A 17,519-nucleotide genomic window follows, 5' to 3' on the forward strand; every position below is an offset into this window, starting at 1 on the left:
AATTATGTTATGCATTACTCTGCATACAGCCTATTAGGGATAGCTACTTATAAAGCCTTTTGATCAAGATTTGCACAGGTACAAGGAATGTTTGGATATATCTGTACCACTACTGCATGTAATCTGTGCTGGCAATAATATTTGAGAGGACATTCTTCACTGCGATCATGTTTATGGTGGAATCAATATATGCATCTTGCAAATACCCAGAATCACAGTAAAGACTATCCTCAAGGGTATTATGAATTTTATACAGTGCTTACCTTTATCTTAGGCTTGTGTGAAAACCTTAACCTGTTTTGTTCCTGCAATGTTGGGTATTCTTACAAAAAAGCAAGTATCAGTTTTGGCTGTTATGGGTGGATATCAGTATTGGCTGCAAAAAAGACATATAGTTGCATATACTGTAAATGGGAAAAGAAATAAATATCAATAAATTTGTGGTATAACAATCAGCAAAACACTGCTAGTCATGATATACAATACTACTTTGGATACACAGATAGATAGATAGATAGATAGATAGATAGATAGATAGATAGATAGATAGATGTTATCAATCTTAACTTGAAAAGTTTGGCTGCCCGTTCTTTCAGGTGTCACAAGGAGGAAATGGTGCAGGATTCCATCAGAATGGAAAACTCCATCTGCATCCCAGCATCCCCTTTTAGCCCAGCTAATGGTCAAGAAATGGTTCCTGATGAATTGATGTTGAGCCTTTTTGTGCCAGATTTCATTCCTGACGTCACACCCATTACTCTTTCAATTTGGTCCTGTGTGCCTCTTTTTCGCAGATAACAAATGCAGTCATTTCCTTGCTGATTCAAACAGGCCACAGCTTTAGCAATTCAGTGGACTGCCATAAGGCAGTAAAGCAGTCAATGACACTGGTGCTAGAAAACAATGATGAGAAATGGCACACAGGTGCTGCACTCACCACTGCATCCTTTCCTTCATTATGGTGCTGCACTCGCCACTGCGCTCTTTCCTTCATTATAATTCAAACAGTACTCTGTTGCAAAAGCAATGAATTATCCTATAAGGACAAGAGTGAATACCAAGTTACAAGAAGGACTTACTCATTCACACAACATGAATGAGTAAGTCCTCATTCAAGGCCTTATGTAAAAGGATGAGCTGTATATGCTAAGCTTACTGGAAAGAAAACACAGCTAAGTCATCAAGTGTTCATCACTTCTTAATTTTTTTTTCTTGTTTCTATTTTTTTAATAATTCATTTCTCTCATCTTAATTTTTTTTCAATCCAACATTCACTCTGAAAGTTCTTTGTAACCCCTCTAGTGAATAACAGTAAATATCTCATTGCCAGAGTGACTAATCAGTGGCATGCCCATATCACTGATATAAAATTATATAATAGTGCTGGCAGACCATGACTCAGTAGCTATAATAGGGATATTAATGTGGATACACTTCTTGTATAATTGATTGAACATTTTAAGGTCTGTTAGGCCTGAGAAAAATTATGGCCACCCTGAACATGGATTTCCAATTTGAGTAATGGCGCGAATCTCTTGTTGGCAACACTGAGAACTTCACATGCCATTATGAAACGAAAATCATTACTGTCACCCGCAATACTACGTTGACATTTAGGATCTCAGCGGCTCTCGTCATGTCAGATCATTTGACACAAGGGGATTTTTTGTTGTTAGAGCGACCACAATCAGGTGGTTCATCATTCCACTGGGGCCCAATTGTCTCCAGAAGAGTCATATTAACTAACGTTTCTTGAGATCCATGGCAACAAATCTATTACAGGTACAAAGGCTGAGCCAAACAAGGACAGCTCTGGTAGCTAATCATGCCAGGTTCGCTCCTGTGATTAGGAACTTATATTGTACACATCATACAGGACACTACAGTGCTCAAACAAGATGGTCAATATCATCATAGGGCACTTTTTCCCCTCCTCTTCGATCCTCTTCTTCTAATGACACTATCAACACGACAGAGTCTTCGGCATGAGCTGCAGTATAAATGAACCCAACAGTTTAGGATGATGGATTTTCCTTACCCTGAAAGTTTATTGACTATTAAAAATCCCAAACTTATCCAGTTTGATTATGTAATTGATTTGAGTGTTCTTCAGTATTTTATTTATGTATTCATTTATTTATTTATTTGCCATTTTTCATCAACCAGTAGCCTTTATGAATCAATCAATACTGCACTGGTGATAAAAATAACATGAACCTGAACCTGAAGTGTGTCATAACCAGTCCCGGTGGAAACTGGCCATCAAGATGAATGGAGCCAGCAGAGTGATTTGACTTCTGGATTTGAATTTGTCCTCACTAAAGGTAATACACATCAGTATTAATGCGATAATTGGGCACCACATAGTGCATGAGAATGCAGAACACGCAGTGCAAACAGTACACAACAGTTAACTTTTGCATACTTACATAGTGTTTTTATGATGATAAGGCAAGCTAATATCTGCTGCTGCAGTGCATTTGCTCCACTGCTTATGCAATGTCCCTCCGCCTTGCTGTTTAAATGAAGACAAATTCACTGAGTTGATGGTATGCTCCAACATGTGGAGGAAATTATTGTGCACAATGGGCTGTACAATTTTACTGTCCTGCACCAACAATCCACACAGGGATAATAACTGCCCTATTAGCCCACAGCTTTCTCTTCTGGTCCTCACATGTAAATTTCATCATCTGTCAAAGTCATCCTGGGTCAGAGCTGAAAACCCTGGCAAAAAATCTTTCTGTCTTTGTGTGCATACTTTATCACAAGTATTTTTTATCATGATCTTCCATTTAAACCCATTTACGAATACAAAAGAAACAAAACAAAAGAAACAACAAACAAACAACAACAACAACAAAAAAACCCTGATCCTCTGGTTGGGAGAAAAACTGGCAGTGTTCACAAGCTGTAGTTAGACTGTCCCACAGTTCTTACCTTTACCACAGTCACTTCATAAAGTTCTCAGCCATTTCCACTATGTTGAGGAAAATCACTTCACTGGGGGCAAAAAATCTAGATGTATTTTATGCTTACTCCTAAATGCTGTCAGCATTGGGGGAAAAAAATAGATATGAATACTACTTTATGCTGAAACGAATAGGCTTATAATGTAACATATCCATTCTACAGCACCTAGGGATGTGTTGAGAAGCCATATGTACATCAGTATGTATTTGTTTAATCAGCCAAATTATTTTTATGTGTAATTATGTTTTAAAAAAAGATAGAATAGAATAGGTGGAGCGTACTAGAAAGGTGAAAGTTTTTAGTTTTCTTCCTTGCCAGTGCTATTGTTAGAATATTGAAGCATTAGTATAAATAATAATAAAGTGCAAAACAGATTGTTTTTCAAAGTTGTATTTAACAAGCAATCATCTACATGCCTAAATGTTATGTAAGTCAATTATAAACTAAAAAGAGATAAATTCAAATATTTTCCTCTCATACAATAACCTTAAACATTTTTGTTATGAGCTACCTTATGCAATGATACAATTCCAGCCTACTTTTTGGTTAATTTGCATATTGTGCTATGAATAAAAAGGAAAAAATTAAAAGCTTCCCTAGAGGAATAGTTTTTATCTTTGGCTACTGTGGCCTGAGTCGAACTCCTGTAAGCTGCGTTTTGAGAGGACCAATAGCATGATGGGGACACAGCAGAACAGACTCAGTCCACATCCACTCCCATTAAAACCAACTCATCCAGCAAAGCAGAGAAGCAGACCTGCCAAGATATGAAGGAAAAACTGGCCTTGCCAATGCAAAATAAGCAATCCATATGTATATTTCTTTAGCAAACAAAAAGTGTAAAAACAAAATGTCTCTCTTAGTATTGCAGCCACTGAGAAACACAAACCGAGCTCAGCTTTCTAGGCAGGATGTTCTCAGTTGGATATCATTCCTCCAGGCATGCTATTAAAATGTCTGAATAATATTGAAAAAAAATAATCAGGAACGTATTTAAAAGGCATTAGTCATGCTTTGCTGAATATGATATTGAGATTTGGGTACATCCCTTGTACTTAGCCCTGACGTAAACTGAAGCTATGAAAATCGGTGTTTACTCCGGCGACACTGATCTGTATGGCTTTCTAAAGTAGTGGCATCGAGAATGAGCAGGGTCACTATAGCGCCCGGTGTGCTGCGTCCCCTCCCCATACTGGTGACAGCTCATTTTCTGAGCCATGGCTTTAGCACTGAGAGAGCAGAGGGCCCTGTAATGATCAGCTTTTAGCCCTGGCACTGGGCAGCTGAATAATCAGTCCACAAGCCATCAGGCATCATTAGCCCCTGCTGGGGGAAACAACTCTCCAATCCCTCTGGTGCTCCCAAACACAAGAAATACATCAGAGGTACTTTACTCGTTGTATGTGCTACAGTCTGCTTTGGTCTCTTTCTGTGGACATCATTCAGAGTCAGTGAGTCCATATTGCTTGTTGGAGCGCTACATGATCTCTATACAAGATCTGACTGACAACAGTTAATCTGAAATAATGGAAGGGCATGGGTTTATCTATATACATTTTAATCCATATATTAAGGTTTAAATCCCTGTTTAAAAAACAGAAGATACTGATTTATCAACAGTGGGAGGACAGGAGATCTGAAAACTTTGGCCTGAACAGAAGAGCTGAGTTCCCTTTGAATGACACTAACAATCTTTCAACACAGTGATGCATATCTACCAAGCACGCATACAGACGGGTCCATTATTGGGAGTGGGCATGTCCCTTTCTGTAGTGCAGCATTTTTTATTTTTTACTTTAAAATGTCTCAGCTAGTCAAGCATACTGCATTTGTTCTGCGCTCTGGAGACAACCGATCGTAAATGTCACAACTAAACAAATTGAGCGCGGCTGACAGAGATGAATAAGGCTGCTGCAGGCGCTGTATCCAGAGTTTCTGGGTTAATAAAGTACAAGTACACATCCGCCGACAGGAGAGAGCTGCCATGTCACATTTTTAAACAAAACCTACTGAATTGCATATTGACTGAAAATTCAATACTTAAGTGTGGGGTGGTAGGGTATTCCCCTTGTGTTAGCCAGTTTGTATAAACTGAGGACTTAAAAAGACGGTAAACCCAGTGAGACATGGTTGATGTGGACTAAACTTGCCTGACGCTAGACAGTATGTACCTCAAAAACTGTGATTCATGTGTCATTGAATATTTCATCCTGGTTTAAAGTCAAGGCAAGTTTATTTATATAGCATTATACACTATATGGACAAAAGTATTTGGCTACATACACATTGCATCTACAGGAGCTTTTCTGACATCCCATTCTAAATCCATAGGCATTTATATGGAGTTGGTCCCTCATTTGCAGCTAGAACAGCTTCCTCTCTTCTGGAAAGGCTTTCTACAAGATTTTGGAGTGTGCCTGTGGAAAGTTTTGCCCTTTCATCTAGAAGAGCATTTGTGAGGTCAGACACTAATGTAGGACGAGAGGGCCTGGCTTGAAATCTCCGTTCTAGTTCATCCCAAAGGTGTTGGATGGGGTTTAGGTCAGGGCTCTGTGTGGGTCAGTCAAGTTCTCCCACACCAAACTCAGCCAACCATGCCTTTATGGAGCTTGCTTTGTGCACTGGGGCACAGTCATGCTGGAACAGAAAAGGGCCTTCCCCAAACTGTTCCCACAAAGTTGGAAGCAGAGAATTGTCCAAAATGTCTTAATAAGCTGAAGCATTAAGATTTCCCCTCACTGGAACTAAGGGACCGAGGCCAACCCCAGAAAAACAAGCCCATAGCATCATCCCTCCTCCACCAAACTTTACAGTCGGAACAGTGCAGTCAGGCAGGGAACGTTCTCCTGGCATTCACCAAACCCAGACTCGTTCATCAGACTGTCATATAGAGAAGCGTGATTCATCACTCCACAGAACACGCTTCCACTGCTCCAGAGTCCAGTGGCAGCGTGCTTTACACCGCTCCATCTGACACTTGCCATTGTGCTTGGTGATGTAAGGCTTGCGTGGAGCTGCTCGTCCATGGAAACCCATGCCATGAAGCTCCCGGTGTACAGTTTTTGTGCTGATGTTAATGCCAGAGGAGGTTTGGAGCTCTGCAGTTATTGAGTCAGCAGAGTGTTGGCCACTTTTGCCTCAGCACTCGCCGACCCGCTCTGTAACGTTATGTGGTCTGCGACTTGGTGGCTGAGTTGCTGTGGTTCCTAAACACTTGCACTTTGCAATAATACTACTTACAGTTGATGGTGGAATATCTAGGGGGAGAGAAATTTCACCAACTGACTTGTTGCAACAGTGGCATCCTATTACATTACTATTACAGTACCTTGTCATTCTTTCACAAATGTCTGTAACGGCTGATTGCGTCGCTAGATGCTTGATTTTATACATCTGTGGCAATGGGACTGGATGAAACACCTGAATTCAATGATTAAGAGGCGTGTCCTAATACTTTTGTCCATATAGTGTATTGCAGTAAAACTGGTAATCATGCCATAAAGCTGTGATTCCCATTAAATCAGTTTGTAGACTACATGCTATACTATTAGGAATGCAGTCAGCTACATGGCTAAATATTTCATTTCAAAAAATTACTGCTGTCCAGCATGATTCATTGTTTGAAGTGTTTATTGTACACAGCCTCTTCTTCAGCAGGGAACTCTGACTCAACCTGTCTGTTCACACCTGTCCTCAAAGCTACAGCTCTCGAATTAGGTGCTAATTTGGCCTTTCTTGACAGATCGAGGCCAGGTTAAGGAACCGTTTGACATTAACTGATTGTAAATTTTTGCTAGAGCAGAATGAAAATGAACCCCGACACGACCATAAAATAAAGAGATCAACACGCTGATTGTGAAGAATACAGAGAGCCTGTGTTGCACAGCTTACCATGATGGCATAACAACCAGAGCTTTCCAAGTAGCCTGCTAGTACAGTACAAGTCGTGAGTCCACCATTACAAGAGAGATTGTTAAAAATGCTCACAGCTATGATAGTCAACCTAAATAAAAAAGGTAGTAATGTCAAAATCACAAAAATATCAGACCATGAACTCTGCAAGATTGTTTTAAAGAGTAAATCCTCTACCCTGTCACCAGTACACCTTTTTTAAAAATGTATATTTTAATTGTGTTTTTAACTCTGTCAGATACCAGATGCCTTCAAAACTTCAGCTGTAAAACCCTTACTGAGAAAAACAAGTTTTAAGTACTTATAGGCCTATATCAAATCTTTATTTTTGAAGCAAGGTACTTGAAAAAGTAGTTTTTAACGAAATCAAAAAAATGTTTCAATCAGGTTTCAGGACTAACCACAGCACAAAGACGGCCCATGTTAAAGTTGTCAGTGACATCTGAAAAGCACTAATGCCAGTAAGGTCTCTGTTCTTGTACTACTGGATCTATGTTATGCAACTGACACAATTGATCGTGATATTCATATCGATCACCTTGAGAACTGGGTCATGCTCTCTGCAGTCATTTAAATTGCATGCTTCAGATCTTACATCTCAGAGAGGATTTTTTTTTTTTTTTTTTACTATTAGAGATCATGTATCAGGAAAATATGATTTACCCTTCAGCATTGCTCAGGGAAGCTGTCTTTGTCCTCTCCAATTTTCACTATATGTGCTTCCTTTAGGTAGTATCATGAGGGAACATAAACACAATTTTCATAGTTACGCTGATGACACACAGGTATATATTTCGCCCGAACTTGATGACAATGCCTTGCATTCCATTACAACTGGGATCGCAGCAGTTAAAAACTGAATCAGCAATAACTTTTTGAAACTAAATGAAGAAAAACCTGAAATACTCTAATTTGTTCTCAAGCTAAAAGATATATACTCTCTTGCAGACTTGAGCATCGTCCTCCTGAGATTAAATCAGAAGTAACATGCTGGACATTGTTTTAGATATAGAGCTACAAGTGTGGCCATTCCCTTCCCATAAAGATGCTGAAAAACATATCCATGGTTTTATTTCAAATACATTAGAATGCTGTAACACTCTTTTTTACAGGACTCTGAAACACTCAATTGGTAAACCTCAGTTAATTCAGAACTGTGCTGCTAGACTTTTAACCAAAATGAAGCAAAAGAGAGCACATTACCTGGTTTTGGTTTTTTGGAATTGATTTTAAGGTTCTTGTACTTATTGTAACTTATTTTTTCTTAGTGGTTTGGGACCATCTTACAGTGCATTGGTTTTTAAATACACACAATTATACAAACAAGAAAATAGGCAGCACAGCTTTTTTTAAAACTATGCTCCAAAACTATAGAAAAACCCTGACAAGAGCCGTAAGAGATGCGGGCTCTGTGGACATTTTTAAATGACAGCTAAAAACATTTATTTAATTAGGCTTTTGATTAATGTTAAAAATGATTCTTTCATATTTTATTATTCTTACTAGTCTCTGTTTTTACTTATATATTTCATCATCTACTGTCTTTTTATTTTCTAATTTTATTGTTTTTTTTTATTTGCTCTTGTTCTAATGTGCTGCATTTTTATTCTTTTATTTTTTATTTTATTGTAAAGCACTTATTATTATTAAGTACAGTAAATCAAGTTGCTGTGAACTGTACTTGCAAGATTGTTCCAAAATAGAACCAAAATAAAGTTCTAATAAAATGAAGACTTGCAACAGTGGCAAGTCTGTGGCATGAGATAACCCCTTGTTTCCAATTCTAATTAACTAGTTCACAGATTTTTTTTTTTTTTTTTTTTTTTTTTTTTGAGTCAGGTGTACATTTCTTTACACCTCGTGCCTTCTTTTGCCTTGTTTCAACATATTAATACTTCTTCTTCTTCTTCTTCTTCAAAAAAAATCCTTTAACGAGGGAGATTACCTCATTCCACTGGTAAATTTCTTCACTTGCTTTAAAAAAGAAGAAGCTCTTAAGATTGAAATTGAGACTAAATGACTATTTAAGATGGAGGTTTTTGTAGTGGTGATCATATTTCTGAATCTGATATAGTTAATTAGAATTGATGAAATTCAATTAATCATTTTCCAGTTGATTTACTCCATCACCTTTTTTGGCACAGTTTGAGAGTTAAAAACGTATAACATGACGTAATGCCACAAAACATAAAACCAGGAATCTGTCACAGTAATGATGGACAGCTAATTTGATTCACACCATGTATAGTCACGTCCCCTGAAGTTTACAACTATTTTCTCCATTTATGTTGCCATGGTGGGTTCACTTTGAAGTTGTTTTTTTCCATCCTATGAGGAAAATCAACAAAACCTATTTCTTTGTTATTATTTTATTTTTATTTTTTTTAAATACGGGCACACATGAAGTCACATTTAAATTTGAATTACACAGTTAGGCCAGAGCACTCCTTTTCCCCCTCCTTCAGATCAAAAGGAAAGCCAATAAAATGCTTTGGTTGCAGGCATCAGCTTTGATGTTGCTCCTCTGCATGCTCATTTGAGCTCAGGGGCAAGAAGTGAGGAGTGGACAGCACCTTCTCTGTCATCAAATTGTTTTGTGTTTATAATTTCAGCCACAGGGATGCTGATTGATATCGGGCATTGCTCTTTGATTTGGAAAAGAAATCATTTTGAGTCAAACATTTTGTTTCCATTAATCAGTTTACTCTTGCATAACATAATCTAGATGTTCTCCCACAAGTTGTAAACCTCATTCAAACATGTTTCTTTTTTTCAGCAAATAAGAATGAAATTAACAGTGTGATGAGCTGTAATCAAATCTGTGCTTGGGGCCTTTGTCTGTTCAGAACCATTAAAGGGAAAGACAGAGCTCAGTTCCCAACCACTGCAGAAAGCATATAATTACAAGGCTTTGAAATGTGAGTTTGAAATTCATGGAACTATAACTAATCTTCAAGTGGTATTTTCAAGTGATTTTGCATTGTCTTGTACATGCACAACATAACAGTAAATGGCAGTGGATTTTTGAGGGTGTCTTTTACTCTCCAACTGTATTGTGCATGTGCACAATGATAATAAACGTTGTATCTGTAACCCCTCATAACTCTCAGTATCCCATTTTTAATTCAGTCAGTCTCATGAAGTTACTTTAAGTTGTGTCTTATCACCTGAGAAACAAGCTTACCTGCAAGCCATTGTCTCTTATTCACTCTGTCGTCTAAAAAAACAGCTGAAGGGATGATATAACCCACATGAGTGACAGTGATGCGTTTATGGCACCTAAATGAAGCTTCCATCATCCTTTTCCTATATTAGGTTTCCATGTTGTTTGGCGGCTCATGCAGTATAGGTTATTTCTGAATTCACATACGTTTCCAAATCTGCTTTAACCAGACAATAATCCAGTGACAGTGCTGCTAAATAAGTGGCATGATACTGAATTATTGCTGGCTGGAAGGGCCAGAGAGGGTATAAACCAGGGACTAGTTGCATACATGTTAAGGCTGATCTAAGCCTTACGCATCACAGTTCAGAGTGTATCTGGCTATGTAAATCTCTCTCAGTGTAACTACTATGCAACAAGTATTATCAGTTGTCTATAACAGCTCTAACTAAAAAATTGTTTGAATTGCATTCTCATTTTATGCAACTAGCTGGAGATCATGTGTCTCCTCAGCAGCAGATGGAATGGGGAATGCCTCAAATGATGAGTGACAAGTTTGCATTATTAAGCAAAATGCATTCTAGGTTGCTCTGCTTATGTGTCTAATAAGGCTATGAGGTGATTTATAGCACATCCCTATTGATAAACACATGGAGGTGAGCATTAATATGGCATTCTCTTCTATAAACACATGTAGCTTAATTATAGACACATATATACAGTATCTTTCTTGACAAAAGCATGTCTCAGTGCACTCTCATGTACGCTTACAGATGATAGATAAGGAGCCAACTGCACAGCAGCATGCCCAGCCCCCTGGAAGTAGCCATACGAACCTCCCAGCATGCTCACCCACTATCATATCCATCTGTCACGCAGACTTACATTGCTTTATTGACAATTTATACTTTACATACAGACGCAACACCAACATAATGAACTGTCTGTGTCTTTGCTCTGTTCTATTCCTCTTCTTTTATTTACCTCCAACCCCCCATGCTGAGGAGCTTGTGCAAAATTAGACCTGGCAGTATTTGTGCAACCATCTACCAAGCCACTCCCTACCCTTGGACCACTGGTTATGTCTTTAGTCACAGCCCAGTCACCAGGAAAAAATATGGCAACTTCTGCAAACCAATGAGACGCCGAAATGTCACATTTTCAAGCTTTGTGACGTAGTATACATGTGAGTTAGGAGGGAGGTGGGCTGGTGGATGGCACAATCAACAGGACTTTGCTGCTGGGGTTCAAGTCCCATGTTGGCTAATGATTTGTAATGGAATCATGACCTTTTTCCTGATCTTTAACCATGATTATCATTTTCCCAACCTTAACCATGACCCTTTCCTAACCTCAGCCAATTCATTTTTGTGGCTAATGAAGCTATCAGAGTAATCAAAAGTGGCTAAAGTAGCTAATGGGTTAATGTAAGCTCATGTTCGTTAACCGTCACATGATGCTGATTCAGGAAACAGCATATTGGCTTTATGTGTACATGTTCATATTCAAAGTGTTTTTGGTTCATAAACATTGACATTTCATCACATTTGTTGGTTTGCAGAAATGTAAAATAGAAACATTTTATACTGTAGAGGTGTGAAAAATGGTGGTAATTCGAATGCTTCTCTCTTTTTTTTTTGGCAACAGGGTGGCAGATTGAAGAGGAGGAAGGCTAGTATTCACCCACCAACAGGTTTTTAAAAGAATATTCTATCCTGAATCACACCCTCAAAAACACTCTTTAAAAACAGGAGTTCACCAAAAAGAATTCTGTTTTTCGGTTGGTAAACTTGTCAAACGTGACACACGCCCAGAGCAGCTGCAGCTCTAATGAAGTGCAATGAGAGGAAGAAGTGAGCTCTCCCTTAACAATGCTGGATTTCACCCTTTATGTTTAACATTACTGCGAATCACCGAGTGTACAATAAAGCCTTTGATCTTTAACTTTTAAGGGTTGACTTTGAAACCTCACAGCTGATATTTCTATTTTAGATCACTGAATGTTTTTTTTTTTTCCCATTCAACACCATTGTAGCTTTACGGAGAATATCTCTTAGTGATGACAGTGGATTAACCTTTGGTTTGATAGCTGCAGAAAAACGAGAATATGGCATCTAACAACCAAACAGCACCAGAAATGCAACTTTGTAAACCAGCCCATGTTTTCAAACAGGAGTGATCTATATGTAATTAGAATATTCAAGTGTGAATTTCTAAAAAACATGTCGATACTCAACCATACAAGCGCTGCTCCGCTGCTGGCCCTGTGCTCTGACCTCTCTGTGTCAGAGGGTCTTTATTAAATAAGGTAGATTATCACATTACACTGACTAATTCAACAGTCAGATTGCTGTTTTGTTAAATTCTTAAATTTGGGAGAGTGGCAGATTCTTGCTGTCCATTCAGACTAGAAATAGCTCATTAGTGATCGACACTGCAGGGCTCAGGATTCTTGATGTAATTGATAAAACCTGCATAAGAATGAAACATTTCTCTCATTGTTTCTTTAACACTCAGTGCTCATGCAAAACAAAATTCTAATGAAGTCATGATGACTTTGTATAGATTACATGTTCGTACATTTTGTGATACATTATTTATAATCTAGCATAGGCCATGGTCCACCGAAAGTGCTCATATGAGTGATGTGAAAGGGCTGTACTCTCTGCTATGATGCTCAGTTACATGCCATCAATTTTAGACTTTTCACTTAAACCGTTGGGGTTCCTAGGCTGAAACACCCCCTCTTCCAAACTGGCTGATACAGCAGATTATATTTTCAACTCAACATTTCCATGATACATCAGTGGCAGGATTGTAATTACAACAGCATGTAATTTAGCTCATGAAATCCATCAGTTCACTACTGTGAGCTGTGGCTTGAAATTCGATCTTTGGTTGTGGCCAGCATCTACTCTGCCAGGAGGGCTATGAGAACATGTGGTAATTGTTGTGTGACGGATAGAGCATCAAGCCCCCGGTACCCGACGCAGTCTCCTGTTTGCTGCGAGAATCGAAAAGCACGCTAGTGGGGTCACACAGGGAACAGTTCATTATCTCAAAATGAACAGATGCCCTTTCTCTCTGAGTAGCCGCTGTGTTTTAACTACCTAACAGTGCTCAATACAAGATAATTCCAATGCAGATTCATATCACCCCTTAAAGTAACATGCTATCGTGACTGACACCGTGATCTTTGTACTTCTCCCCATGGGAAAAAAAAAATCTCAGTGGTATGTTTTATCACCCATGCTGAGACAATCTGCTGTTTCGAACAAGTACAGCAGACGGTGTATATAGACTACACGTAACTAACATTGCCATGGATAATAGCTTTGTAGAGTGCATATGGGGGAAGTACCTGATTTACTCACTTTCCTACCCTTACTGACATATTTAATGACCTGTAGTAACTCACTGAAGCATGTTCCTCAACCTGTGACTATGAATTAATGAGGTTCACTGTCTGAGAACTCATAAAACTACAGAGGTTGAATCCTTTGCATTTCAAAACCAATTTGCCTTATAGACTTTTATAACTCATGCACTACATGACTTTTCAATTTAAGTTTAAAACTGAGTTCATTTTTTCATGGATAAATATTTGATACCTGTTTAAACATCCATTTTATGGCACTGTCTCCTCATAGTTTTTTTTTTTTTTTTTTTTTTTTTGTATTTATTTTTTCCATCACTGGCATAATATCTGTTAGGTGCAGTCCAAGGAGCGACAGTTTTCACCTCAGTTCTGATTCTAAAATGGAAATGCAATTTTAAGGCAGAAAACTCAGAATGCAGCAAAGCACAACGCCCACATCATGAACTGCCTCTTGTGATTGATCCTCAAGAGCACTACTGAAGAAAATAATACAGTAAAATAAAACAATGATGCAGGGTGACAGGTGATGCAATGGGTCTGACAGATTGTGTCTGTAACATAATTGTGCCATTTACAGCTAGCCTACCACCTGATTTTGGGACTGGAAGTAAGAATTATATTCCTACTGTTGCCTTCCAACCCCATATTTTCTCAGTATTGCCATAATAAATTTGGTTTTAAGCCGTAATGAAAACACAGCCATAATTTATGCATGAAAGCTGAGAAACTCAATTTACACTGGACATATCTAAGAAGCTGATGGAAAATATCATCTTGTAAAATTTACAGTTTGTAGCACTCTAATCGTTACACTGATGGTGCGTGCAATAAAAACAAGTAACTCTTACCACCGTCTCAAATATTAGATCCATGCTTTATTATTGACCCTGAAATAAATTACATACATAAATACATACATTGTATACATAAATACATAAATAAATCATCAATATTCAAACAGACTGTCTGAGTGAAGTCCATTGAAGCTGTGTGTGTGACAGGTGTGGATGATATGTACAGCTGAGGTCTACTAAAGCTCATATTGAGCCTGGTCGAGTTGGGGCAGGACGGGGATACGGTGGGCAGCTGGAGCTGGACGCTTTTGGCACTGTTAGCAGGAGGTGAACGTTTTCCAGAAGAAGTTTTTGCAGGGGGCTTTGCGGTCGCGTTGAGGCAGTGATAGCCTGTTATAGACTGCCCTCTCTTCCAGCCGAGACTCCAGTGGCTCCTCTAGATCCACAGGTGACGCTTCCCCCGGCAGCATGTTGGAGTCCAGAGCCCCGTCCAACAAGCCAGACACCAGCTTCAGGATCAGCTCCTTGCGCTCTTTGCTCAGTTCCTGCAGAACAAGACACAGAAAGGAACAGAAAGCTATTCATCAAGTATAAATGAAATATCTTACTGAGCAGCTCAGGCCAAAATAAAATTTTCACTTTTAAAATGTTACATTGTTGCCCATTTAAGATGGTATGAATTAAGTAGATGATCAATTTGATTATTATCTCTTTTAAAATACATTAATTCTCCAATCTTCAGTTTCCAATTCCACACATATTCCAGTTAAGATACTTTTTGTTGATTTAACCAGGAATCTTAAATTTAAATTCTGTTATTTCATTCAAAATTATAATTATACAATAACTTTAATTATAAATTAAGCTGTTTTTTCATGCAAAGGGACAAATGTGACTAATCAATCAAAAAGAACTGGACAAATTTATCAAAAGGGACATTTCTCATGAACCAACTAAAATAACTGCAAAAAAAGCAATGTAAAATTCTGTTTTAATTTTTGATGCTCACCCAGTTTGCATGGATGGGGCTTCTATCCTCCACAGGAAGCACGGCGGCTGCTCTAACACTGAACAGAACCCCCATGAGAGCTGCTAACACCACGAGGAGCTGCATGCTGTGACAGGAGTGCAGGGGACGGACCAGAGCTAGTCACCGGAGCAGGAGGCTCACAGAGACAGTGAGAGTAGGAGTGTGTGAGAGTGGATGTGAGAATGTGAGAGAGCCCGAGTCCTCAGACTGATCAGAGATGCCGAGGAAGAGTGGTGGAGAAAGTGCAGTGCAGTTTGTGGATCCTCGATCATGTGCCGCCACTAGATTTAGAAGCCACTGGTGTTTCTTCTGCTCTACCTCCAAAGTCCCCCACTCTTTTATAGCCCTCTCCCCCTGTCTGCCGCTGACGTAGAGGAGGGTGGTGGGTGTATGACGGAGGGTGGTGGGATGTGTGTGGATGTGTGTGTGTGTGGATGGTGATAGGGGTGGGGGGCTGGGGTGAGATAGAGGGGTCAAGACAAAACAAAAGGAGGCATTGAACAGTTAACCTGTTTGACAAATTGCAAGGTGCTGTGCTCATGTGATTCACCAAAGAGAACATCTGCAGTAAACAACTACGTCACTGGACTAAAAACTGCCTCTGACATCAATATCAAACTAATATATTGGCAGTCATACGACAGACAGTGTCAAACTGTGGATGAGACCACCTCCAAGCGAGTGACAGACAAATCCAGGACTCATCAATTGTATAATACACCACAAGACTACCTGAAGACTGAAATAAAAAGGTCACATGTCCCTGCAGTGGCTATCAGCAAGCCTTTCCAAAAGGAAAAATGAAACAAGGACATGGACTGACTGCACTTTAAGAACCAAGACATCCCAGTGTTCAGCTCTTTAACTGTGTCAAAATCTGATTCCTGTCACTTTGACTCCATGTGCCCTTCTTACACTTGGAGATTACTATTGAACGGTCTGACACCCAACATGACTTGGTACATGTGAGGCACATCGTAAAGCTGCTAGAGTGAACCAGGGTGTTGTTATTTTGTTAAAACAAAAAGCCTTTAGTGTATTGGTGCTAGACATATAATTCATCTTACTTTAGATTAAATTAACAAGGGCACTGTGACTGAATACCTTTTGGATTAAAAAACAAAATCAATAGTCTTTGGTGGAGGAATGATATCACAAGCAGTTCTGGGGAAATAAACAATTGCCTCAACTAATCATGTCCTCATAATGAAACTTAAACTGCATTTATCTACGTAGAAAATCAAATAGCTTGGTAAACTAACTTTTGAGAAAAAGCTGTTCAAACTAGATTTAAAAAAAAAAAAAAAGGATTTATGTCTGCTATTGCATAGCACCAACAGCAGAACACAGTTACTCTAATTGGATATAAATGTACGTTGTGCGGTTCCAGGCCTGCAACTTACGTTCACACAATAAACTAGACTGTTTGTATTCAGGTGCTGAGAGGCTATATCAGGCTACTAGTGCCCTTTTGGGATATGAGTAAATTGGATAATCTGAGGCACACAGGAGGAGGTTTGCCCTGGACAGTGCTAATGTGACCCCAACATCGACTGAAAATGACTGACAATGACGGAGAACAAAGCATCTTTTTTTTTTTTTAGAAGGCTAGTCTCCATGAAAAGATGATGGCAATGAAAAACATATAGGGTGTTTGTGAATTGAGTCATCAAAATTACGTATATTTAACATCTGTTGGCAGTGGAAGTCATGCATTCTTGGAAAATGTGTAAGCAAAGATGTAGTTAGCATTAAACGACCTAAATTGTTGTCCTCAACCTCCAGGAAATACCACTGAGATATAACAATTAGTATGGTGGTGGTTATTTACTGTTGTGACGTTGATTCTGCCACCTGCAGGGAATACACATATACTCCAGTATGGCTTGGTTGATAGCACATGTTCAAATGGATTCGCTTTGCCTTCAAAACAGAGTTTTTGGAGTATTTTCTCTGTACACTGCTGATCTGAAGGAGGCCCGGAGCCAAACCAAAGATTAGCTGACTGTTGAAATGGACATGTTGGCGATGCAGTGTGTTTGAAGAATTTACAACAACTGGCCTCCTCAAAAGTATCTGCAGCCTACCCTGCAAGAGACTTCAAACAGTGAAAAACATAAGCATGACGACTGGCATAGGTCCCCCCAAATCATATTAATGTGCGTGGAAGTCTTCATTTTCCCTACCTCTATTTCATATCAGCTAGCCTGGAGCAGCACTTTGACAGCTCTCTAAACAGATCACAAAAGACTATTTATTTTTAGTTCA

At 38.9% G+C, this 17,519-nt stretch overlaps 1 protein-coding gene across 1 annotated transcript; it reads right to left on the bottom strand.

The window, feature by feature from the left end:
* Positions 1–14,282: 14,282 nt before the first annotated feature.
* Positions 14,283–15,546, bottom strand: LOC115362423 (somatostatin-1B-like). The gene is made up of 2 exons (XM_030056346.1): positions 15,231–15,546; positions 14,283–14,766 (listed from the first exon to the last, which is right to left on the bottom strand). Exons 1-2 carry the CDS (start codon positions 15,333–15,335, stop codon positions 14,539–14,541), a joined length of 333 nt encoding a protein of 110 aa, XP_029912206.1. The 5' UTR covers positions 15,336–15,546; the 3' UTR covers positions 14,283–14,538.
* Positions 15,547–17,519: the final 1,973 nt, after the last annotated feature.

Source organism: Myripristis murdjan, chromosome 7 (genome assembly GCF_902150065.1).
Source record: "Myripristis murdjan chromosome 7, fMyrMur1.1, whole genome shotgun sequence".
In the NCBI taxonomy this organism is placed as follows: Eukaryota; Metazoa; Chordata; class Actinopteri; order Holocentriformes; family Holocentridae; genus Myripristis; species Myripristis murdjan.

What these genes read in the sequence shown, in the direction of transcription:
- LOC115362423 (XM_030056346.1), bottom strand. Translation starts at nt 15,335, where the DNA reads ATGCAGCTCCTCGTGGTGTTAGCAGCTCTCATGGGGGTTCTGTTCAGT. An exon ending in GCCCCATCCATGCAAACTGG is followed by an intron (nt 14,767 to 15,230) that starts GTGAGCATCAAA and finishes CTTGTTCTGCAG; the next exon opens with GAACTGAGCAAAGAGCGCAA.